We start from the raw sequence: 27228 nt of genomic DNA, 5'->3' as shown, positions 1-27228 counted from the left end.
TAATGTAGTTTAACTTTAATCTTTTAATTTTTTTCTAATTCTTAAAACTAGAAAGAAACAAAAAGGAAGTTAATCCGAAATAAAAGTTAATTTATACAGATAAAAATGGATAATAACAATCTCACACTTCGACAGATAAATTGTTTACTGCGTTTTGAATTGGCTTCTATAATTTTTTACAGGGCATTCTAACTACTCATATTAATTTCTTATAACGTTTATTAGTTTGTTTATATCAGATACTATAACAATTTGCTAGACTCTACTTATATATGAGAATAACTTGAAAAAAAACTATGAATTGTTTTCTGTATCAAGGAAAGGAAAAGAGGAAAAAAGAAAGAAAAGGAGGAGGAGAGAGAGAGGAGAGAGAGGAAAGAGAGGAGAGAGAGAGAGAGGAAGGGAGACGGAGAAAAGAGAAGGGGGAAAGGAGGAAGAGGGGGAGCGAAGGGGGAAGGAGGGAGGGAAGGAAGGAGAGGAGAGAGAGAGAGAGAGAGAGAGAGAGAGAGAGAGAGAGAGAGAGAGAGAGAGAGAGAGAGAGACAGAGAGATACTCACAATACATCACTATAGATATGTTTGCCATCCGTTCGTCTGCAAATGTTGATATTACACATGTGTAATCACCCGTTAAATCGATTCCTGGTTTATTCAGTTTCATAGCTCGATACTTAGTTAAGGGATCATCGCTAGCTTTGTACATTATATCAATGTATTTTGCAACTGGTTCGTCAGCTGCAGGACTTCTGCCGTAGATCCATTGGTAAACTAATTGGTTGTCATTGAAGAACCACTTGACTACTAATCCTTGGCTCGAGGTGTTTTCCAGGGCATAGTCGCAGTCGAGGATTATGTGATCGACATCGCCAACTTTCACAGCGGATGGACCACTGATGTTTTTGATGATGAGTTGCTGAGATTCTGCAACGAGATATCCAAGGCGGTTATTTAACTCTTTTGATATGCAAAAATAAGTTTTTTATTTTCTTTCAAACTAAATTTTTGTTTTATTGCTTCAATAGAACTGAGCTAGTAGCAAGATGTCCAGATAAATGATTTTATAAAATAAAAATGTTTGATCACGTTATGATTAGACATGACACTGATTGTATAAGTTGTAATTGATAAATTGGAAATTATCATACTTAATGTAGTCAATTGGACTTTACTAAAGTAAAAAAAGAAGATATACTTGTTATTTAGGCTGAATATACATTCACTAAAATTACTTCTGCATCTAATAGATCAGTGAGTATCTCATTTAGTGATAAATGTGTAAAACCGATATTAAAGTAATATGAATGAAAAATTTAAAAACTTTTAGAAGTATTATATGGGTGACACTGAAATAGACCTCACTTTAGTAGCGCATTCTATTCTTTCTAAAAATGAAAAATGATCAGGAGACACGGTAGTGTCTCGGGTGTCAAGTCAATTGAGAACACCGTGTGACTTTACGCGAGTCGGCGAGATGCGAGTATTTGAAATTACTGAGTCTCAATAACGACTAAACCAATCAAGTTCTAAGTAAGCTTGATCGATAGCTTGAGTTCGACTTGCATAATAAAAGCATTTTTATTTTTTTGCTATGTGCCTTATAAGCAGAGCTATTGCTACGCAAAGTCCGATTTGGAAATTTTTACTTTAAGAAACGTCGTCGTCATTATCATCATTATTATCGTCGTCGTCTTTGTACGGCTGCCACATCTGTCACGAGATGTCACTATTAATATCTTATCGACCCAGTGGCTCATCAGACTGATAAGTCAGGGTCACTGTAGGATCTACTAGCGAATAGCGAATCAATATTCGTTGGGTCCCTGATTTATCGGCCTGATTTATCCGCAGGGTTGGTATATAATTTTACGGTCATTCCGCAGTCTCTCTGTATATTTTTTCTCTTCCCGTAACCTCTTCGGAGGTCATCTATCTCCGCATCCGTTCCGCAACTTTTCCACATACTTCCGCAATCATTCCGCAACCCTCCCGCAATCTTTCCGCATATCTTTGCAGCTATTCCGCAACACTTCCACAACCTTTCCGCAACTATTCCGCAACCATTTTGCAACTCTTTCGCAATCTTTTCTCATATCTTTGCATCTCTTCCGCAACTCTTCCTTTAAAATTTATCTGCCGTCATATTGAAAATTTGTATTTTTAATTGTACGAACTTCAAATTCAGCATTTATATATGTTCATTTAAAACTAAGATTTTGGCATAGGTGTGACCTTGAAATTCCAAAAATATTTTCAATATTTTCATTTTCCATTTTTTATTTTAATAATCTATAAACCTAGAAAATCGTGAATAACGCAACTTTGTACTTTAATTTTAAAATTTTTCTGCCGCTATTTTGAAAATTTTTATTTTTAATCGTATGGACGTCATATTCAGTATTTATATATTAAGTGTACAAAAAAGTTCTGAGCTTTTTTTTGTAAAATTCAATCTTTATTCAAAAACAAACAAAAAAATATTAATCAGCGAAATATTCCCCGTTTGCATCAATGACCTTTTGCCATCTTTCGGGTAGCTTGCGAATTCCTTGACGATAGAAGTTCACCGGCTTCGAAGCGATAAAGTCATCAATGCATTTTCGTATCTCTTCAAATCTCACGAAATGTGTATCAGCCAAATGATGTTGCAGCCGGAGGTAATAATCGGAAAATGCCATGTCTGGGCTATACGCCGTATGCGGGAGAAGTTCCCAGCCTAACGCAAAGATATGGTCCTGAGTCGCTTTCGCAACATGTGGTCGAGCATTGTCATGAAGCAAGATCACTTTACGATGTCCTTGGCCAGTAAATGGCCTCTTTTCTTCTAATGCATCGCTCAAATTGGTCAATTGTTGTTGATAGCGGTCTGCTGTGATTGTTTCACCCGGTTGTAACAACTCGTAATACAACACTTCCAATCTTATCAGATACAGAGCAAAACCTTCTTAGCGTGGATATTGGGCTTTGGCGTCGATGTCGAAGGTTGACCAGGGTCAACCCATGATTTTCTACATTTAGGGTTATCATAAAGAATTCACTTTTCATTGCCTGTAATGATTTTGTGCAGAAAATCTTTTTTCCGGAACTTTGAAAGCAAAGTGAGTGCAGTGTTACGCCGACGATTTTTGTTGTCTTCGGACAATTCATGCGGAAGCCATCTGCCTTCCTTCTGAACCTTTCCCATCGTATGTAAATGTACGGAAATGATTTGCTGCGTAACGCCAAGCTGTTCTGCAAGCTCCTTTTCAGTTTGCGCAGAATTTATATCCAGCAGTGTTTGCAATTCGTCCGTTTCAATCTTTTGAGGGCGTCCAGCACGCGGTTCATCTTCAAGACTGAAATCTCCTTGGCGAAATTTTTGATATCATCTTTTACATGTAGTATGATTTACAGCGTTCTCTCCATATGCAGCACAAATTATTGCAGTAGCTTCAACAGCATTTTTCTTCAGATGAAACGCGAAGTGGATGGAGAATCGAATATGCTCTTTTGTTATTGCCATCGTGAACAGTACTGATTTTTGAGGTTATGTGCATCAAACGCCAAACTGTATGGCATTTTAGAAGGCCAAATATCAATGCTTTAAAACCGCAAAAGGGCGGGAAGATATATAAAATTTAAATTGTTATTTCGGTTGTATGAAATCTAAAGCTCAGAATTTTTTTGTACACCTAATATATAACGCATAAACATCACTTACACTCCGAAACGAACTATGACCAATTATCAAACTCGTCGCAAAACTCAACGACATCGTCGACCGCCAATCGGACACGCGGAAAAAGAGCAAATATGCTATCTTGCTCGTTTTTTCGTTCTCTATCCTATTTATTCTCGTTGTGCGTATTATAGAAAAAAAATGTCAAGTATAAAAATAAGAAGGGAGGGTGTGCGTCACAGCGGGGATCACGAACCAGTCGTGAAAAACTCGTAATCATTTTGCGAAAAAATACCACCTCAGCCAGGAATCGAACATGGATCTCCTGCTTACCGGGCAGTCATCTTATCCTTTTGACTACAGAGGCATATGATGATATTTATCGCAAATAACGTGTTTAGAGTAACACAATAATACAATGACACACACACACACACACACACACACACACACACACATATCACAATATATACATGTATATATACATGTATATGTATATCTTTTTCGATCCCCACGACCGGTACTTCAGAGCGATGTTGGTCTCTCACTCGATGGATGCAGGTCGGACCGCAGCGGCGACACCCTCCAACGCCATCCAAATATACAAATAATCTTCCTGGTGCGCCAATGCTCCGCTTGTTCGATCCCATCACTTCTCAGTCGCCAACGTCATCGAAGCTACACGGTTTCTCTCGTTGCAAAGTAGAGCCGGAAAAACCAATTATTCCCTCTGAGAAGCGCGGCGAAGCCGCATTTTTTCAAACAGGCGAAGAAAGAACAATGGGTCCCCCTGCAGAGCGGCAGGAGAGATTGCATCAAGCATGGCTCGAGCCTTCGAATAAGAAGGGAAGATGTGCATCACGGTGGGGCCCGACCACGAATCAATCGTGAAAAACTCATAATCATTTTGCAAAAAAATACCGAGACGCGCTTTTCGAATATAAAAAGATGGTTAATATTATACAAAATGTCTGATATGACTATAAAATTACCTTTTCCTTAAAAAAAGATAAAAAAAGAGTGTCAAGTATAGGACGCTTGAAAAAAAAAAGAAACTGTTGTTAAGGAGATCTTAAAGTGACGGGAATTACCGACATATTACAGTGCACCATAGAACTTTTTATTGGCTTGACAGATTGCAAAATCCTTTCAGGCAATTAAAATACACACAAAAAGAATATGCGGGACAATCGATTTAACAAGTAAATAAGAAAAAAATTAAAAAACGTAATTTTAGCTCGTACAGCTGTCACATCAGATCTTTGTTTCTTTAATACAAAAATTCTATAGCTCATATATACAAAATGAGTACATCCCGCACTTCGGACTAGATGAATAAACAATACTATATTTTTGGATTTATGATTGAAAGCTTAGAAAAAAAGTTTGAGACTTGAACAGAGTGTGTATAATTTTACGCGTATATATATGCTTGGCGCAAATATAAAATAATAAGCAGTAATTGTAGTTGACAGATTTTGCAATAGATGGCGTTGCAGAGGAAAAATAAGGACGAACGATCTATGGGATCAATAAAACGTTCAATAAGCTTGTTTGCTAGAATAAAGTGAATTTAATTTTTTATCGAAATCGACCATTCCGCATTTCTTTTTTTGTGTTACGTTTCAATTGCACAAAAGGATTTTGTATCTGTAAAGCCAATTCAAAGATGCTGACTGTAATGTGTCAATCCCGTCAATATTTTCAATAAAAACAGTCAACATATAATTTTGTGTTTTTATTTTAGATATATATATATATATATATATAAAATAGGAATTTATATATATATATATATATATATATATAAAAGTTTTACAGTCTCGTATGGACAAAATGATATAGGTCCGCAGTTTGAATTACTTTAAACAATACTGAACTTGTAAAATTACAATCCGAAACCTAACAAAAAAGATCTATGCATCAACAGTATGCGTATAATCATTTCTCACTTCGACGGAATGAGAACAGAATGAAGGATTCTGATTAATCCATTCTTTCATGCCTTACACGTTATGTAAGGGAGAAACACGATGTCTTATTTCGACGAATATAAAAGTTTTGCAGCTTTGTATGTACAAAATGATATAGTTCCGCACCTCGAATTACTTTAAAGAATAATACTGAGCTTGTAAAATTACAATCAAAAACCTAACAAAAAAGATCTAAGCATCAATAGTATGCGTATAATTATTTCTCATTTCGACGACATCGTCCGTCTTTCTTTTCGTGTATTCGTCCTTGTCTTTCAGAATCAGATTGCAACGCCATTTATCATAAAATCACGGCAAATTTTTGTAAATAAAATATTATTAAAAAAAATACCATAAACTAACGTTTTTATTTTGCAAATAAAATGTTATTAAAAATTTTTTATTCTAATTAAATTTGTCAGACATTAATCGTATATTTTATGTTGTAAGAAAGATAAAAAAAAGAAGATATGAGCAGATACATATCTCCTAACGGAAAGCTGGTGATCAAACTCCAGCTTTTCGCAAAGAAAGTCTCATATATTCTACTAACATAGAACTTCGTTGGTCATCGTTTCGATTTTGATATTTTTAGTGTATACATGATTAAAATAGTTAACAAAACGTGCAACAGACATTTGCACGCACGCACGCACGCACGCACGCACGCACGCACGCACGCACGCACGCACGCACGCACACACACACACACACACACACACACACACACACACACACACACACACATATATAGTAATATACGTATATATGTGTATCATTGTATTGTTGACGTGTTATTCTAAACACGTTATTTGCGATAAATATCATCACATGTCTCGGTAGTCGAAGGCATAAAATGCCTGCCCGGTAAGCAGGAGAGCCAGATTCGATTCCTGGCTGAAATGGTATTTTTTCGCAAAATAATTACAAGTTTTCACGACTGGTTCGTGGTCGGGCCCCGCCGACCCACACCCTCGCACACCCTCCCTTCTTATTTGGATACACACGCAAGACGAGGCACGTACATGTGCGCTCGGCGCTCGGCACGCTGGACCATCGCATGGCGCATACTACACGAAAGAGATAATATTTCTATTTCCTTCTCATACGCGTCGCGAGAGAGTACAACGATATTCCTATTCTCTACTCATGGCGCTTTGGTGCAAGAGAGTAGGATGATATTTCTATTCTCTTCGGCCAACCCACGTTGCCAAGCGCGGAGCGCACATATACGTGTCTCGTCTTTTGCTGCGTGCCTCGCACATGTGAACCCACCGCGGTATGCGTTACAGTTTAGTATATTATTCGGATATTAATTTTTAATAATTAATTGAGGAACAATTTAATTGTAAATTTAATATAATTTTATTAATTGATAAAAGATTTATACTGTGTACAAATTGCCCGTCATTTTCATTAATACATGAGTGAGAGAAGTCATAACATAGTAAATATATTGGAAAATGTATTTAGATAAAATTTCATTAAAGGTATGGTCAAAACAATTAGAATCGAGACAGAGCGTGAACGAAGTTACGTGCTCGGAAGAAAGCGCTCTTTTTATAACTATTTTATCCACAATTATATTCTTATAATTAGTGCAATGGTGAAAAGTGTTTCGTCGATGTCAGAAGCGTCTATTTGGACGGTACTGATAAAAATTATAATCAGAATTATAATCAGAAGCGTCTATTCTGACGGTACTTGCAAACTAAAATGAATGTCAGAAGCGTCAATTCTGATAGTACTGGTTATTACAAATAAATTATATGTAAACAATTAGAGAGACAAGAAAGAAATTGTCAATTGCATTCTTATGAGAATGAAGAAGTCCATTCTATATTTCATATTACAGTATGATTCCAATAATAAAAATCAGAAGCGTCTATTTGACATTACTGTTTGACGTTACTGGCAAAAATGTATGCCAGAAATGTCTTTCGGACAATACCGATTATTGCATTATTTGTAAACAATTGGACACACACACACAAACACACACACACACACACACACACACACACACACACACACACACACAGGTATTCATATATATATAATATATATATATATATATATATATATATATATATATACTGGAAGAATATATATGTTTACTGGAAGAATATACAATGTTATCGCAAAATCTACTAAAATTATATATATGTTTGTATTAGATATTGTAGATAACTAGTCAATAGCAATAGTACAAATAATTCCATGTCTTTCTATAGACATAGCAAAAAGTCGCTTCACTACGTATATACGTATGTGCGTATATATATGTTCTCTTTGAGAAAAATACATGTGCTTCGTATTCTGACTTATAAGGATATTGAACATAGCGAACGTCGTGAAGAATAACTACTGCATTGACAATACATGAATATATATATATATATATATATATATGTGTATATGTGTGTGTGTGTGTGTGTGTGTGTGTGTGTGTGTGTGTGTGTATGTGTGTGTGTGTTTATTTAGTAAAATGACAAAAAATAATGTGACAGTAAACGGAATTAGTCATGTCGATAATATAGACTTTTTAAATTGTCGATCGTTACCGACATTTCTTTAATTCCGTTTAGATGGCATTAGCGAAAGACTGTTGTAGGGAGAAGATATCTTAATATGGCCGGCGTGAACAGTGTCATCGTTCGTGCCTTCTGTGCGCGTACGGTCGCCAGGCCAATAGGAGGAGAGGATAATTACTCAACTCACTGGCGTTAAGAAAATTCAATAGTACTTTATTGTCTTGAGGTGTCGTGCGGATATTACAATATATGTAAACTCGGATTCGAGATGTCTTGCCCGAGAGCAGTTTCAAGACTCAAAAGGAACGAAGTCGCGCCAAAGCGTTCGTAAATTCGCTCTCTCTACGCCATGACGTACACAACTTATATAAGGAGGGATCGCTAAAAGAAAAAGAACGCTGAGCCTACATACTCCCCCCCGAGTGACAACGTTACACAGTGTAAAGGAAACTGATATATATATATATATATTGTATGTAGCTAATGTTAGTCGCTTAAAATGATATTTAACTTAGATTAATGTTAATGTCACTTACTGTCTAGGCTGAACGCAATGTTGTTCCGTATAAAAAATTCGGCTGGAGAGACATCTGTGTCCAGTCTAATTTAAGTACGCAATCCGAGTAGAACCGTAGACAGTACGCCTACCCAATTCCGAGATCCGCGATACATGATCGCAGTTTTAAGGGTGCGGTGCCACCGCTCAATCATTCCGTTGGCCACGGGGTGGTACGCTATTGTGCGAATTCTATTGCAACCGATCAACTGGAGAAGGGCTTTGAAGATTTGACTCTCAAATTGGCTATCCTGATCGGTAGTTAAAATCTTGGGAACGCCGTAGAGTGCTATCCAGTGATCGTAAAATGCACGGGTTACAGTCTGCGCGGATATGTCCGAGATGGGAATAGCTTCAGGTCATCTCGAGAAACGGTCTATAATGGTTAAACAGAAACGAAATCCTTGACATAACGGTAATGGTCCTATTAAGTTCATGTGGACGTGGTCGAAACGTCCGTCCGGTGCTGTGAAGTCTGCGGGTAAGAGTTTAACGTGCCGAGATATTTTCGATTGTTGGCAGTCGGTGCAGTTTTTGGCCCAATTAGCAATGTCGCGATGCATGTGTGGCCAAACGTATCTTTGACGGATAGTTCGATCTGTGACTTTAGCACTAGGATGGGCAGGTGCATGAAACATGTCGAATACTTTTTTGCGCAACGAAACCGGTATATAGGGTCTGAACGATTCGCCGACATTTCGCAAAATATGTGTGCGTTGTCTGAGCCGAATATAAGTTTTTTAAATTTTAACGACGTAGTTATCGACGTAAGCAGGCGCGGTAGTTCCGGATCATTATTCTGGAGTTCCGCCAGTTCGAGTAATTCGATTTCACACGGTAAATGCAGCGCTTGAATTTGTGACAAGCTGTCCGCTATTATATTTTCCTGGCCTGTAATGTGCGTAATGTTAGTAGTAAATTGCGAAATGAATGATAACTGGCGAAGCTGTCTTGGAGACGCTTTTTCCGATCGTTGATTAAATGCGTGCACGAGGGGTTTATGATCCGTCAGGATTTTGAATTGTCGCCCTTAGAGGAAGTGACAGAAATGCTTAATGGCTTCGTAGATTGCGGTTAGTTCGCGGTCATAAGCACTATAATTTTTTTGAGCGGGCGTGAATTTTCGTGAAAAGAATGCTAGCGGTTTCCAACAATTTGAAAAACGCTGTTCAAGAGCTGCTCCCATTGCAAAATCGGAAGCATCGGCTACCAAACGCGTTTCGGCGCTAGGCGAAGGATGCGCCAGCAACGCGGCGTTAGACAAACTATCTTTGCATTTCATGAATGCGGTTTCCGCTTCGATGGTCCACCGAATAGTGCGTTTATCATTTTTACACGAGCCTTTCAGGAATGTGTGCAGAGGTGCTTGGATGCTCGCTGCGTTGCGAAGGTAACTGCGATAAAAGTTGAGAATGCCGAGGAAACGGCGCAAGTCTGCGATTGATTGTGGTTTAGGGAACCTCTGTATTGCGCTGACCTTCTCTGTCGTAGGTTTGCAACCGGACTTGTTAATGTGATATCCCAAGAAAACTAATTCCTCAACGCCAATAACGCACTTGCTCAAGTTTAAAGATAGGCCATATTCCTTGAGTCTGGTAAGGACTATGCGTAGATGATGCTTGTGTTCATCCACAGTCGTGGACGCGATCAAAATATCGTCAATGTATGAAAATGCGAAATCGAGATCTTTTAGTGCTTGGTGCAAGTAACGCTGAAACGTCGGTGCGGCGTTACAGAGTCCGAAAGTCATCACAGTAAATTCGTATAACCCGAACGGGGTGATCACCGCGGTTTTTGATATATCCTCTTCCGCGATAGGTACTTGGTTGTATGCTTTGAATAAATCTAACGAAGAAAAAATGTTCTTTTTATATAAGTTTACTAAAAAGTCATGCAAATGCGCGGTATGAGATATTTATCCGGGACTGTCACTGCGTTGAGACGACGGTAATCCCCACAGATCCTCCATTCGCCCGTTTTCTTCGGGACCATATGAATAGGACTGGCCCATGGGCTGCTAGAGAGTCTGCATAGACCGAGTTGGACCATGCGTCCGAATTCCGCTTTGGCTGCCTTTAATTTATCCGGCGGTAATCTTCGTGGGCGTTCAGCGACCGGAAGACCAGAAGTAACAATGTGATGATTCACAGCACGCGGCGGAAATGCGCGATTTTGTGTGATTCCCGTGACTTCAGGGAATTCCGCAAAAATGTGCGCAAACTTAGTTGAACGGTCGATGGAAATTTTTAACGCGGGTGTCGCTATAACCTTCCCTCTAACGGAAAGAGTAGTAGATGGGTCGGTCAGTGTTCCTTCGTGCAAATTAACTGTTAGGCGATAATGTTTTAATAAATCGGCGCCTATTATAGCGAAAGGTATATTCGCGACGCAAAAGTTCCACGTAATGGGTCTGCGAAGACCTAAATTAAGTGTTAGACATAGACGCATCGATACTTACAAAGTAAGTATCGATGCGCGAGTTATTTGCGGAGTACAACTTTAAGGCGGCTGGAGTTCTTTTACTCGTGTAAGACACCGGATACACGGAAATTTCCGCGCCTGTATCTATAAGGAATTTTTTACCGGTGGTTTTGTCAAAAACGTGGAAACGATTCTCAGTGTTAATGCCTCTGCCGACCGTCTCCGGGGAGGTTTTTTTAGTTTTCCTGCTTGCTGTTACTCCAAGAGCATGGTGACTGGCACTGGCGTGCCTTGTCACCGAATTTGCGGTGATAAAAGCATTTTTTACCTGTACTGTTAGGTCGATTACGTTTCTTTGCATTGCGATACGACGGACCGGGCGACTTGAAACGCGCGCGGGATTCCCTTTCGCGCAGCAGTGCATTCATGCCATGCACTAATTGTTTTAAAACCGATATCTCGGATGCATCGTTAGCGCCGCCAACGGAAGACGATTGAGGGGCGCGGCGGGCCGACGCATCTCCCGGTCTCGTTATCGCAGCTAACGAATTATTCATTGTCATCGAATCCGCGATCTTGTCGGCTTGATCGTCGCGAACTTGCCGAAGTCAGGCTCATCGATCGTTGCTAAAATTATACGATAGTTTTCCGGCAGCTGTTCCATGAACAACGTTTTAAGGATGCTATCGGTGACTTGGTCTCCAGCCAAATTTTTAAGTTCTAATAAAAAATGGGACGGTTTCTTATCGCCGAGAACCTGCCCCTTTAGTAATTGCCGCAGTTTAGCGCTCTGGGACACCGAGAAAATGTTTAACACACGTTCCTTTAAGGCGTCGTATTTATTGTTCGATGGTGGGTTCATGATTAAATCTTTGATGTGCGGAAGAATCGAAGTGTCAGCGTTTGCTAAAATAATATGGAATTTCGTAGTATCATCTACGATTCGCGCTACTTGGAAAGAGGCTTCCACTGTGGCAAACCTCTGGATCATTAGCCCAGAAAGGCGGAATTTTTGGTACTATGTATGAGTTTACTTGATTCGCTTCTTCCGCTATCGTAGAAACTAGACACAAGGTTACTAGCCAAAACACGGTGGATATTCACGAAAATGCGCAGACGCGGCCGACGACGTATGCGCGCGAAACAGACAAAGAAAATTTACAGGCGTCGGCGTCGTACAAATGATTAACAGTCGGAGAAGTAAACAAGACAAAATACAATGGAATTAAGATTAAAATCGCCTCACGGGTGCCGCTAAGCCAATCTGCAATTACCGCCGTTGATCTGCAATGTTTCAGGAATGCGCTCGTCCTGACGGACGTGAGACTTCTCCCTAGTTCCTTGGCTTTGTTGATTGCGTCGAAACTGCGGATTTTCGGTGACGGGGTGTCATTAGGTCCTGCCGACCTGGCTCTTCCCTTCACGCTGTGGCAGGCGATATCTCCGGAAATAACAAATGGCGGACCGAAGTCCGGCCACGTTCCATGTGCGACCGTCTGTATTTTCGCAACTGGCGCTTATCGTGGATGAATGCGCTCTCGCGGCTTTATAGACCCGCGGCACGACACAAGCAATGATCGCGACAGAAGCGTTATACGACAGATTTATGACGCAAGTGCTGCACTATCAGGCACTGTTCTACGCGGCACTCGCGGCGTACTAATTCTATATGCGTCAAGTCACTCAGGCACTGCTCTTCCGTTGCTTCAAAAAATTTCCGGCCTTTAGCTGTTGTCAATGCAAGAATTGTCCGCTTTTTTGTATCGGGTCTCGGTTATCACGTCGGGGTCACCACTTTTGTAGGGAGAAGATATCTTAATATGGCCGGCGTGAACAGTGTCATCGTTCGTGCCTTCTGTGTGCGTACGGTCGCCAGGCCAATAGGAGGAGAGGATAATTACTCAACTCACTGGCGTTAAGAAAATTCAATAACACTTTATTGTCTTGAGGTGTCGTGCGGATATTACAATATATGTAAACTCGGATTCGAGATGTCTTGCCCGAGAGCAGTTTCAAGACTCAAAAGGAACGAAGTCGCGCCAAAGCGTTCGTAAATTCGCTTTCTCTACGTCATGACGTACACAACTTATATAAGGAGGGATCGCTAAAAGAAAAAGGACGCTGAGCCTACACTGTCGGAGTTCGTCCTTCGCTTTAGAATCCTCTTAACCAAGTTAAAAAATAAAATCTAATTGATAATATCTTTTACTTTAAAGAAATAGAATCTAAATGGTACATATCTGTGTATCTTCATTGAAGATTCTTTTTTTTTACTCCAACCCATGTGGTAGTAGTTTTAATTTTTTAAACAAAATTGTGTTATGAAATTGTTATATCTAACTTAATTCTAGTTGTGATGAAACTAAAAAATAAAATCTAAGTGTTAATATCTTTGTGATCTTTGTTCATTGAAGAGTCTTTCCTATTCTAACTCAAATGGTACTAGTTTTAATTAAAAAACAAAAAAATTTATTTCTACATTGTCAACTCGACTCAAATGATATCATTTGTATAAAAGATTTAATATCAATAACCAGCGCCAATAATCCTATTATAATCCTATTATAATTTATAATCCTATTATAAAAATTGCGTTATTCTACTAAACTCAAATGATATGTATTAAAAAATAAAATCTAACTGGCAATATCTTTTATTTTAAGAAAATAGAATCTAAATGATACGTATCTTTGTATCTTCATTGAAGAGTCTTTTTACTCTTAGCCATGTGATAGTAGTCTTAATTCTTTAAAAAAAATTTGAATTTTTAATGAAGAATCTTCTTAGTCTGATCCAAATAATACTTGTAACGGCAGGGCTTTCGTAAGGAAAATATATATCCATATATACATATACACCTGGCTTATTTGTCCTGCGCTGCCTATCCTGCTTGCACGCACACCGCTCGCGCTATTCCACTCGCTTGCTTGTATACCGCACGCGCCGTCTCGCTCATTCTATCGCTCATGGTAGCCCACGCGATACCGACTCCCCACCGCCGGATCGACGGCGCACAGTGGGGAACGCCGGCCGGGTATATAAGCTCGGCCGGCCGAGACATCGGGACCAGATCCCATCCTGCGATCCGACTCCTGACACCGACCTGATCAGTACCTACTACTTCTCGGGGTCAAGGTTTCGCTTGGCTTTGCCGAGTTTCCCTGGCTTTCGGGCTGAGGTTTCGCTCAGCTCTGTCGGGTTTCGCTGATTCCTGTCACCACGCCTCGGGCTGAGGTTTCACTCAGCTCTGTTGGGTTTCGCCGACTCCTGTCACCACTCCGCGAGCTGAGGTTTCGCTCAGCTCCACCGGGTTTCGCCGATTTCCGTTGCGAAGGCAGGGCTCGACGTGACACTCAGCCCTGCCCGCAATATCTAGCCATCCAACCTAACATTAGCTTGTAAGTGCATGCGATAGAGATTAAGCTAATTATAAGCCGGTAATTCTAAGATCTCTAGTTGTAACCGCGCCGTAGTAACTAAGCGTTGTCGATCGCACGCCGCACCTGTCCAGCGCTTTGCGTCAACCGCTTTGCGTCTCCGCTTTGCATCTCGCCTCCTGCTGCCCACTACCCGGCGGCATCTCCCGGCCCTGCACTCTGTATCTATCTTTTTACCAATAAACGATCTTTTTGCTGCAATCTGTGTTCGCTTGAGTCTTCCCTCCTCTCCAACCCGGACACCGACGAGCCGATCCGAGCGTCGAGCGAGGCGACCGCGTTACATATTAGCCTTAATTCTTAAAAAAAAATTTTGTTTCCACATTGCCAACTCAAATGATTGTAATAATGTATAAAATTTATATAAAAGATTTGATATCAATAATTGGCGCCAAGTTATAGTCTTATAAACATTGAGCTACAAGTCCATCTTAGTCAAATTACGTATTTCAATTGTATAAAAGATTTGATATACCACTATTTAAAAAAAATAAAACCCAAGTAATAGTATCTTTAATTTAAAAATAATAAAAGCCAAATTATATGTACATCTTTTTATCCATTTAAGACTTCTTTTTCTAACCCAAGTGGTAGTAATTATTTAGCTTTAAAATTATATCAAAAATTATTATATCACAAAATTGCTTTACCTACGTTTTTATCACAAAGAATTAAAAAGTAACAGTATAAAATAAATAATAAAATTTTATTTAAATAAAAAAAATTTTTATGTAAAAACATTTGGCGCTGCTCAGACTAAATAAGGAAAATAATGAAAATGTAAAACTAATGATGAAATTATTTGAATGTTATAAATAAAGACAAGATTTATTGTTTAATATATACTTACAATTTATATATATATATATATATATATATATATATATATATATATACATGGTGTCCTAGATCTAACGCATCACCTGCTAATGACAGATTCCTGAAGTCATTTAGAGACGAAAATTCTAATACTAAAATGTTAAGCATACAATAGTTTTCAAATAAGAAACGTTTAAAAATGTTCAATCGAGCTGTCCATTATTCGCGCGTTCAGGTTCGTCACATAGTGAAGATACTCCTAGATATTAATGTTTAAATATTAACATAATTTTGCGTATATTTTTGAATTTTTTTTCATAATTTTTCTACTTATTTAATTAACTTGCTCTATATGTTGATAATATTAATAGTGGTTAAAAATAAAAATTATTTTATGTAATATTGACCTTAGAATGCAGCGAGTTATTATTGCATATCGAGCTGTCAAATGAAATATTTGTCATATGTAAAAAGTAAAAAAAATATGTTGTAAAAAATTCGTCCGTTTCAATCTTTTGAGGGCGTCCAGCACGCGGTTCATCTTCAAGACTGAAATCTCCTTGGAAATTTTTGATACCATCTTTTACATGTAGTATGACTTACAGCGTTCTCTCCATATGCAGCACAAATCATTGCAGTGGCTTCAGCAGCATTTTTCTTCAGATGAAACGCGAAGTGGATGGAAAATCGAATATGCTCTTTTGTTATTGCCATCATGAACACTACTGATTTTTGAGGTTATGTGCATCAAACATCAAATCGAATGCATTTTAGAAGGCCAAATGTCACACTTTAAAACCGCAAAAGGGCAGGAAGATATATAAAATTTAAATTGTTATTTCAGTTGTATGAAATCTAAAGCTCAGAACTTTTTTGTACACCTAATATATAAATATATAAATATATATATATAAATATAAATAAATAAATATATATATATATATTTATATATATTATATATACTTATTTTTATATATATATATATATTTATATATATATATATATTTATATATTTATATTAATATTATTTTTAAATTAAAGATACTACTACTTTTTATTTTTTTTAAATAATGGTATTTAATAGTGGTTTTATTTTTTTTTAAATAGTGGTATATCAAATCTTTTATACAATTGAAATACGTAATTTGACTAAGGTGGACTTGTAGCTCAATGTTTATAAGACTATAACTTGGCACCAATTATTGATATCAAATCTTTTATACAAATTTTATACATTATTATAATCACTTGAGTTGGCAATGTGGAAACAAAATTTTTTTTTAAAGAATTAAGGCTATCATTTAGGTCAGACTAAATTCTTTATTAAAAATTCTTTATTAAAAATTTAAATTTTTTTAAAGAATTAAGACTACTATCACATGGGTAAGAGTAAAAAGACGCTTTAATGAAGATTCAAAGATACATACACTTAGGTTCTATTTTCTTAAAATAAAAGATATTGCCAGTTGGATTTTATTTTTTAATACATATCACTTGAGTTTAGTAGAATAACGCAATTTTTATAATAGGATAACTTGGCGCCGGTTGTTGATATTAAATCTTTTATACAAATGATATTACTTGAGTCGAGTTGGCAATATGGAAATAAATTTTTTTGTTTTTTAATTAAAGCTAGTACCATTTGAGTTAGAATAGGAAGACTCTTCAATGAATACAAAGATCACAAAGATACTAGCACTTAGATTTTTTTTTATCACAACTAGAATTGAGTTAGATATAGCAATTTCGTAACACAATTTTGTTTAAAGAATTAAAACTACTGTCACATTGGTTGGAGTAAAAAGAATCTTCAATGAAGATACAAAGATACGTAGCACTTAGATTCTATTTCTTTAAAATAAAAGATATTTTAGATAAACATAAGTCCAAAAACTCTTTTTTCCTGTTATACAAAGACTTTATGATGGAATCCTTAAAACTTATTTAAAAAATATTGCTGAAAAGAATTTCCTTTTATAGTATGCGCTTCATATTGATGTTTCAGAGACTGTTAAAGATGTACAAAATTCTTGGTGTATTTCGAATTTTGTCATGTGCGATAATAATTTAATTTTTAAGTGATGTCAACCTATTCATAGTATTATTATTTTAAACTAAACTTTTTTGATGTCCTCATAAATAAAAATCCTTAAGTGAGGGAAGCGTGTAAGTTATGATGCAATTGGTCCTCCTCTACCAATCTACCGATTGATATAATATAATTGTTATTAAAATATTTCCAAATAATTTGATTAAAATAAGCTGGAATTCCATTATATAAACCACATTCGATTATATATTGTCGTACGTTTTGCGACAATATTAAAAGTTCAGTTCAATTTTCAAAAATTTCTACTCTTAAGTACAGACGCAAGAAAAACTGCTCAAATAAAAAAAAAGTGTGGCGGTCAACCTCCAAATTCCTTAGACGGCCACCATATATAAGAGAGATTTGACCGCCCATTTTATATACGCTTATCTCAAGGTTCTTATACGCACACGCTTGTTAACGTACAAAAATTATGGTGATATATAAGTATATGTGATGGATTATCATATTGAAATAAGGCTATTATAATAAATAGTTATAAGACCGTGACTGTTGTGAACTCGTTTAACTTTCTACTTGGTAGCCTCGGATCCGGATGTCGTATCGTGCTTAGGTTACGCGGCCGAGAGCGTGATCGGCGGAACACATGGCGAAAATACTAGCCATAAAAGTCCTTAGCTTACATGTTGCACAACTAATATTGGTGTCAAGATTGCTTAATAGCATGCGGATTTTCATAGATATTGATTATTGAAAATTTGCAATATCATCTCGTGCAAATTTTGCCTCATTTATAAAAAATATAGATACTTCAAAATATAGAAATTTAATGTTTCACGCGAAATTGTATGAATAATTTTACGAAAAAATTGTTTATACAAATATCACAAGTTTCTTTTAGCAGTGTTATAGATACCACTACATCTAGTTAAGGCAAAGTTACTCAGGGTGATGACCTTGACGATATATGTCAAGGTCAAAATCATCCGAATTGTATAAGTTTTAAGTAAGATTTATTGTTTTTTCTTAATTTGCGTTTATTTATTTACTAACTCTCCTTTATTCCCCGCTACCCGAAAGATCGCACAAGATCCTATCCCAGGTTAAAGAGATTAATTTCTCTGACCTAAAAACGAATTAGCGAGCGCACTGGCGCAGGCAGGCATTATAGCGTCATTGACGTTGATCCGTTACCCTGTATACGAAAGATGCGTTCGATTTGCAGGTCAACATCTCAAACGTCGGCCTGCGAGAGAAAAAGATGGAGAGAGAAAAACAAACAGTTCTGAGCTTCATCAATTAAGTCAAATTTTTCCTTTCGGAGCTTGGACGTAACAAAATTTAATAAAATTATGAACTATTTTCATTGAACTTTCATTGTAGACTTATTGAATTACTGTAAATTATTGAATTACTGTGTTTATATGTAAAATAATAATATAAATATATAATTATTATGCTTATTTACAAATTTTAAATTATGGTTTATGTATGATTCGGTAGGCGATGAGAGGAGGGATGTGGAATCTGTGAAGGTTAGCTTCGAGCATCACAGAATATACGTAAAATTATGTTTTATTCTGGCCGCTTAGAGTATTTACAATATATATTTTACAAAGGTTCGAACCACTCGTGTATTTGTGTGCAATTTTTGATAAGAAAATAAATGATTGATGTAAGAGAGTTTCTGAGAAATCAAAATGTATATTTACAAGTGAGTCGTCGAGCGTGTATGTGTGTGTACGAGTATTATGATTGCTGTGTGTATCACGTGTGTTGGATGTGGTCCTTCTCGCGGAATGGTGGCCGCTGCGTGGTGATATTCTCGCGTCGTGACTCATCCACCGTTTCTTGTCGTCGACGTTCCTCAGTGTCTCCTTGGATTATCTTTGATTGCTTTAGCGTCCACCGCAAGCGAACGGGCAACTAAGGCGAGTTGCCCAAAAAGAGTTAAGCGCTTTTCACGGCGCTGCTGGCGAGCTCCGGTTCCTCTTCATTGGCGTCGAGATTCCTCCGGGCTTTCCGTTGTTGCCTCCAGGCGGTTCGGCCGGAAAGACCCTCATATCTCTGAGAGGATAGTGGTCGGTTCCGGGATTTCGAGCGGTATTAGCCGCCACTCCGGTGTGGTTGCTCGTCGAAGTTCGAGGGACTTCCCCAATGTCGGAGGCTTGTCCGTAAATCTTTCCCAAAGATAGGCCCTCCGAGATTCTGTAGCTTCGTCTGAAGATGAAGGAGGCGAAGCTGGCAAGGAGAGGAAGTCTCATCTCTGAAGAGATCTTGGATTAGCTTCCTTTTCCGTCGCGAGAGTTCTCGCGCCGAAAAGGGGCGTTTTCTTGGAGCGGAATGGCATCGATTCGTGGATCCGGCAGCAGTGACCTTGCAATCGACGAGGAAGGCGACCTCGCAGTCGACAGGAGGTAACGACCTTCCGATCGACAGGGAAACGATCTTTCGGTCGGCAAGGATGCGCCCTTGTGGTGACGGAGCAACTTTACCAGTCAAAGGCGAGAAGTTGACTTTTAGGTCGTCGAAGAGCGACTTCTCAGTCGAAGATGAGGATAGGCGATCTTGTGATCGGCGGCGGAGCGACTTCTCAGTCGAAGGTGAGGAGAAGCGACCTCACGGCGAAGGAGGCGGAAGCGACTTTGTAGTCACAAGTATCAAAAACTCGTTCTCTATGCCAGTTGTGCAGCGAGCTCGAGACTGAGTGTCGATTCGGCGAAAGTTCGCATAGATATAATGTCCTGGTTGCTTTTAATAGCCAGAAAGTTGTTTCTTCTTGCGCCGCGTCGCGGATCGCGATCCTAATTGTTGGGCACGCGACCGGTGCGTGATGCGCGGCGCGCGACAGGTGCGTAACGCGTGGCGCGCAACTTCCGCGAGTCGCCACAAAATACAGATCTTAAGATTAAGCTTTAAAAAATATATGTATATTATTAATAATAATTTAATAAGTATTAATAAAAAAATAAATTATAAAAATATTATTATGGAAATATAAATAGAATTATAGAATGTTAAATATAATCTTCGTGTCAATTAACATTTTTAATAAATTTATTGTTAATTATAATAATTATATAATATAATAATAATTATGATATTGTTTTACAGATCTTTTATGACAGATATATAATGACAATTACAAGTTGATATTTTTAATTAATTAATATAATTTGTTTAAAGTTGTAACGATGCATCTTAACATTGTTCCGCGTCCATCCGCCGGATAAAACATAAGCACCATTGAATTTCTCAATATTTTTGCGTGTAATTAATTCACGGTCTACGAGCCATATGTAGATATGTAGTGCGGCAAGACGGAAATACACGAGCGCGCCTGAGGAGACCCGAATCCCGAACTCGAAGTATGACAAAGCTTCAGGAGGTGTTCGGGGAGCTCGCTATTAGCGCTATTTAGCACTACTGCTATTCGGAGAGCTAAAACACTATCGTAACGTCATATTGGTCGCGCCAAACACTATTGTAACGTATTGGCATTTTTACGTCATACTTCGCGCTATCAATGTTATCACTTTCGTAGCGTTCATGGGTAATGTTTGGTAGCGTTAGCATTTGCGAGCTTCATGAACAGTAATTAATCTCTTAGCTACTGAATGCTACTATAGTGACTTTCGCTTATGTCATTTTTTTGAATACGCCACTATAGTAGCTCTCGCATATGCTATCTTTTTTATGCTTTTTTCAAACCCTTTACATGAGAATGTATAAATAAATTATAATTTATTCATATATAACTCTATTCTGATGTAATTTCATAGTGGAAAGCCTCCACAACCAAACACAAATAGCAGTACTACATTATTTATGCGCAATCCGCGTCGAACCGTGCCATACAGAGATACACTGCCGCAGAAAGTCCAGCCGTAGCTAAGAGGTTAACAGTGAATTGTCTGTTATCCTGAATTGTCTGTCAATCCGAAGATTTTGAAGTTTTTACTAAATTTCGATAAAAAATTTAAAATTAAAAGATTAAAATTTAATTAAATTAATTTAATTTTTTTTTAATTACAATAATTTTTTTAATTTTGTTTTTTGCATAATTTTTTATTCTTGGTATATGTCTTCTTGGATTTATATTTCTTTTTATTATTTCTAATTTTTCATCATCGCTTTTAGACAATGAAGAATCTATTGATTTTTGTAAGTGTTACTCTCACTGTAAGTGTTACTGCTGCTAATAATAGTTTTCTTCTATCTTGCTCCATGTTGCCGTTTGATTAGATTTAACTACACTCATTATCATTTAACTACACTCATTATCGCTGTTCATGAAGTTCGCGTTCAATAGCACTATTTTGGCTCCGTGAACGGGTTGATAATGTTAGCGCTGATAGCAAATTCCCTGAACGCACTCTTATTATTATTTTATTTTGGTAATTAGTGGGTAAAATAATACTCGCGAATCGATCCGAATCCTTCCGAAAATCGACAGAATTATCGATTCGCGGGGGATAAAAAGCCTGAACCAATCAAAATTCAGAGAGATTCTTGGAATCATGCGGGCTGACATACGCGAAACCGACTCTGATCCCAACGAAGAAAAGATCAAGAAGAGGTTGTGAGTACGCAGTCCTAGTCAGGAGTTACTGGCGCCGGTCAGCACCTTTTCCGCCACCCGAATAACACAGCGAAAAGGCAATCGCCACCATCAGGTGTTTCTAGCCACTATGCTCTCATGGGTAACGAACACAATAGTGTGTTTGTTGTCGCGAGCGATCGCCACCGACCCATCCTTTGAATCTCCCGCGATCTGCATCCGCGCCCACGACTAAGCAATCCGCCGCCGAACCGTACCGTCACCGCGCCGAAACCGATCGTGTCTGCTGTCAAAATCTGCATCCGATTCGCGTCCGCGTCGAAGCCGACCGTATCCGCCGTCACAATCCGCACCCAATCCGCGTCCACGTTTGCGACCGCGCCGTAGCCACCGTCCGCATCCATCGAATCGTCTCCGTGTCCGCACGAAATCGATCACTCATCCGCGTTACCACTTACCGATTGTAATAAGCCTCGTGCATAATTACATTGTAAAAACTCGCTGTAAATAATCGCGTATCAATTCATTGTACTAGGATGGTTTGAAAAATCCATGTAAAAATAAAAACTATTTAATTTTTCGGGACAAATCTTTTTTATTTTTCAACGTAATTTCCTTTTAGGCTTATACACTTTGTCCAACGCTGCTCCAGTTTGATACTCCAAATTGATCCCTTCCGAATAATATGATTGGTCCAACTGTGCAAAATAGGCATTCGTTTCCGCAATCACTTCCTCATTTGAATGAAATCTCATTCCCGCTAGCCATTTCTTCGCATTGGGGAATAAGTAATAGTTCGAGGGAGCCAAATCTGGAGAATAGGGGGGATGCAGAACGAATTGGAACTGTAATTCCATCAATTTTGCAGCCACAACTCCGGAGGAATGAGCTAGTGCGTTGTCGTGACGGAAAAGAACTTTTTTGTGGTTCAATCGTCTTTTTTGCAACTCGGTTTTCAAACGATCCAATAACGATGAATAATATTCACCTAATAATTTTACCCTTTTCCATATAGTCGATGAATATTATTCCTTGCGAATTCCAAAAGACAGTCGTCTTCCCGGCCGAAAGAATGGTCTTCGCCTTCTTTGGTGCAGATTCCTCGCTGGCAACTCATTGTTTGAAGTATTCTTTGGTCTCAGGCGTGTAGGGGTGTATCCATATTGACGTCCACAGTGACGAAACGACGCCTAAAGTCCTGTGGATTCCGTTGAAATAGCTGCAAACATTCCTTGGAGCACTTCACACGAAAAGTTTCGTTTTTGGTCAATTGAGCAATCGCGGCATCCATCTTGCAGATAACTTTTTCATACTCAAATGTTGATATAAAATATTGTGTACCCGTTCACTCGAGATGTCCACAGCATTAGCAATCTCACGCACTTGATTCTTCTATCATCCATTACCATATCATGGATTTTATCAATGATATCTGGAGTAGTACTCTCAACAGCGCGTCCAGAACATTCAGCGCCACTTGTACTCATATGGCCACTCCGAAATGTTTGAAACCACTTTTCGAGTCATGAAGCTTGAAAGTTACAGTATCGCCGACGTTATCCATGTACGCATGCGTCTTAAATGGCCGGATCAGTGATCGGTTTTGTCTTAGTTGGCTGGATCAGTGATCGGTCTTGCCTTAGTTGGCCGGATCAGTGGTCGGTCTTGCCTTAGTTAGTCGGATCAGTGATCGGTCTTGCCTTATAACTTAATAAGTACTTAACGAAAAGTAACTTTATTATAGTGTTTTGGAAAGCTCTCGAGATAAGCTACAAGAATATATAATAAAAAATAGAGGTTTCATTTAAAAAAACATTAATAACTTTGACCTGATTTTGACAAGGTCAAGTTCACATTTCCATCATGTATCCCTCTTCAAGCCATGCAACTTTCGTTCGAAAAATTTTTCAATAAAATCATCGATTCGCGAGATAATCGATCATATCACTTAAAATAAAATACCCTATATATATATATATATATATATATATATATATATATATATATATATTAATATTTTTATTGTTTACAACAGCAATATTGTATTTATTATAATTAATTTCGTAATTTTGAATTAGATTCATAATCTGTAACAACAAAATAATACCTACACTTAATTTAGTACAAATAAATTTGAAATCAATTGCATTTTACTTTTTAACCGCTATTTTATCTGCTATTTTAAAACAGAGAACCATTTAAAAAATAGGCTTCAACAACTTTATTCGCAATTGAATAAACTTTAGTTTAAAAAACCATTAAATCGATTAAGATTTGCAGATTGTAGACAATTATGAGGTACGATTTCTGCTTTTTTACTATCTATTTTACGTCCGCCATTTTAAAACGAAAATACAATTAAAAAATCGGCTTCCTTAACTTTGTGCGCAATTGAATAAGTTTTAATTAAAAAAAAAAAAACATTAAAATCGATTAAGATTTGCAGATTGTAAACAATTATGAAACACGATTTCTGAGTTTTAAACGTCATTTTACATTCGCCATTTTGAAATAAAGGTTAAATTAAATAATCGACTTCCTTAACTTTGTGCAAAATTGAATAAGCTTTAATTAAAAAAAAAGAAACATTAAAATCGGTTAAGTTTTGAAGTCTGAACACAATTATGAGATACGATTTCTGAGTTTTAATCACCATTTTACGTCCGCCATTTTGACACGAAGGTCAAATTAAAAAGACAGCTTCCTTAACTTTGTATGCAATTGAATAATCTTTAATTTAAAAAAAAGAACATTAAAATCAGTTCAGATTTGTGAGCTCTAGACAATTATGAAGCATGATTTTTGCTTTTTTACCCGCCATTTTACATTCGCCATTTTGAAGCAAAGGTCAAATTAAAAAATCGGCTTTCTTAAGTTTGTGTACAATTGAATAAGCTTTAATTTAAAAAAAAACAATATAAAATTAGTTAAGATTTGTGAGCTCTAGACAATTAAAACACGATTTTCTCATTTGATTCCATTGTGGCGATGCCTAGAACTTTATTAGCGGAGCATAGCAATATCTGAGATTCCCGAATCTGCATGCATGAATGCTTAGGATTCTCGGTCCTGATCCACGACCTTTGTTCGAACGCGCTTGATGACGCTTGTAAACTTTGAATTGCACATCGTTCTATAGATTTCGACTGCTTCCGCTCAACTGCCACCAAAAGAACACTTCCACTTTGACTTCGTCTCTCCAATCCTTGCTTTAGATAGAGAGTCGATGTATCTCCTCCGTCCTATCCTTGACGACAGCGCGAAAAAAGACGAATTAGCAGTGTCGTCTGAAGCGCATTGCTGAAAACGCTTGTTTAAGATTAAAGTGCCGAAACCATCTCAAATTATGTATGTATCTATGAACGTGTTCGAGCCGTTATCGCTATTTCATATTTTTGTTCTTTGACAAATATCGTGCACGACGCGCATTTTGCTTGTTGTGTAATAAATACTTTCATAATTTTATTATGAGAGTGAGAACGAATTTATAATACTAAAAATAAATAAGTATAAGAGTCAAAAAATAGAAACTTTATTTTTGTGCAAAAACATAAACAACTGGCTTTACAATTGAGGAAAATGTATCGACTGATTGGACGACCGTTAAATCTAGCTGTACAGAGTAAACTTTTTCGTAAGTCAATATTAAAACTAATCTAGACATACGGATATAATTATAAAGAACAACAACTCAATATTGAAATCATTCCAATATTGAAATATTATAAAGATTTCAATTAAAAATTTTTTGCATAACAGTCGATACTCCTTGGTGCATTAATAATGAACAGATACATCATGATCTATGCATTCCTACAGTTAAGGAAGAAATATAGTTATATCCTTAAAAACATGCAAAATGTTTAACAGTACACCCGAACCTTTCAGCAAGCCAACTCATAAGATTCAAAATTGTTAGAAGACTTAAACGAGAGATGCCTTCAAATCTAATCAATTAAAGCTAGACTTCTAAATAATGAAGATGTTTAATAATACAATTGTGTTCATGACTGATCAAACGTGACAAAGCTATCGCTAGATGTTTTTCACTCAAGATAGATTGCAATAAAAATATCAAACAAAAAAAATTTTGTGCAAAATGTAAAACTTATTAATTTCATTATTAATCATAATACTTTTATATGGAAAATATTTTTGTACCTTGTATTGTAATTTTCAAAAGTTTATAATTAATTTTATTAGAACATCAAGAAACAGGAGTAGTGTCTTGTCGTCAAGTTCACGCACAGCGTGAACACTCGTAGCTATGTGTGGCTATGTATGTATGAAATCCTGATATGAAGCCAATCTATATTTTCGTAATCTCAGCAATGGCTGATTGAGCCGAGTGAGTTCTAACTAAGCTCAATCGACAATGGAGGATCAAATTATATTGTCGCGCTTCCGCGGCGGTCATTTGCATAACTTGCACTCACGCGATTCGCGGAAATAAATAGAGGCCGTTTACAAAAAAATAATTTTAATAAGCTCAAAAACTATTATACTCGTACTTAGCTCGTTTTACAATCTTTAAGCTTCTTAAAACTGTCCCGCACGAATCTTTGTCAAATCTCCAATCTATCGATAAACATAAACAACGGCGCGTTGGCAAGGAACGATCTTCACAAATTACTCGGGGACCAAAAGCGAAAGGATCATCGCTCGGCCACAATATAATAAAAGTGTTTTTAGTTTTTCTTTCTGTGCCCTATAAACAGAGATATCGCAACGCAAAATCGAAATACGTAACTTTTCAGCTAAAATTTTCGTCATCAGATATGTCTTTGTCTTCTTTTATTATCTCTCCTTTTTTCTTTCATTAACTAATTTCTAATTTTTCTAATTTTGATACCAGATGGCAGTATTTAGGTATCTTATTCTACTAGCGGCCGCATGAGAACACATACAATAAATAAATCATTCAGATCATTTAATCATCGATTCTGCAAAATTTTATCAACTCTAGAAGATTTTACTTACGATTATCACTGATGCGTATAATCATATTAATATCGACCAAACACATTAAAAAAGCAGTTCAGTATATAATTAATTAAGAAATATAACTATACAAACAATTAGAAAGTAACTTAATTAAATAAAAATTTTAAATAAATAAATAAGAATATTCCAGCAGCAATGCAGCAACAATATAAAATTTCAACAAGTATTTCAACAAACAATTTAGTTTAAACAATTTATTAAGATGAATTATATATACTT

General features: G+C 37.2%; 1 protein-coding gene and 1 long non-coding RNA gene across 12 annotated transcripts in view; both read right to left on the bottom strand.

The window, feature by feature from the left end:
• LOC105431144 (uncharacterized) overlaps window positions 1-27228 on the bottom strand; it is a 458217-nt gene that overhangs the window by 344749 nt on the left and 86240 nt on the right. For all 10 annotated transcript variants that reach the window (XR_016140256.1, XR_016140257.1, XM_089081292.1 and 7 more), the window contains one exon: window positions 558-920. Coding sequence is in view for 8 of the 10 variants with exons in the window: in XM_089081292.1 (XP_088937418.1) it covers window positions 558-920 (363 nt within the window). In the remaining 2 variants the exon portion in view is untranslated. The remainder of the gene's footprint in view (window positions 1-557; window positions 921-27228) is intronic.
• On the bottom strand, window positions 1572-6381 carry LOC148935656 (uncharacterized). 2 transcript variants are annotated; one of them, XR_016140261.1, is made up of 2 exons: window positions 4140-6381; window positions 1572-1706 (listed from the first exon to the last, which is right to left on the bottom strand). It is a non-coding gene; the product is annotated as an uncharacterized LOC148935656 (long non-coding RNA). The 2 variants fall into 2 exon arrangements; XR_016140262.1 differs by lacking the exon at window positions 4140-6381 and adding an exon at window positions 1867-4133.

This window comes from Pogonomyrmex barbatus, unplaced genomic scaffold, assembly GCF_055798465.1.
Source record: "Pogonomyrmex barbatus isolate J1 unplaced genomic scaffold, ASM5579846v1 scaffold4, whole genome shotgun sequence".
NCBI classification, from domain to species: domain Eukaryota; kingdom Metazoa; phylum Arthropoda; class Insecta; order Hymenoptera; family Formicidae; genus Pogonomyrmex; species Pogonomyrmex barbatus.
Note: the sequence above shows the minus strand (reverse complement) of the source record. Positions and strands in the feature narration are given on the sequence as shown.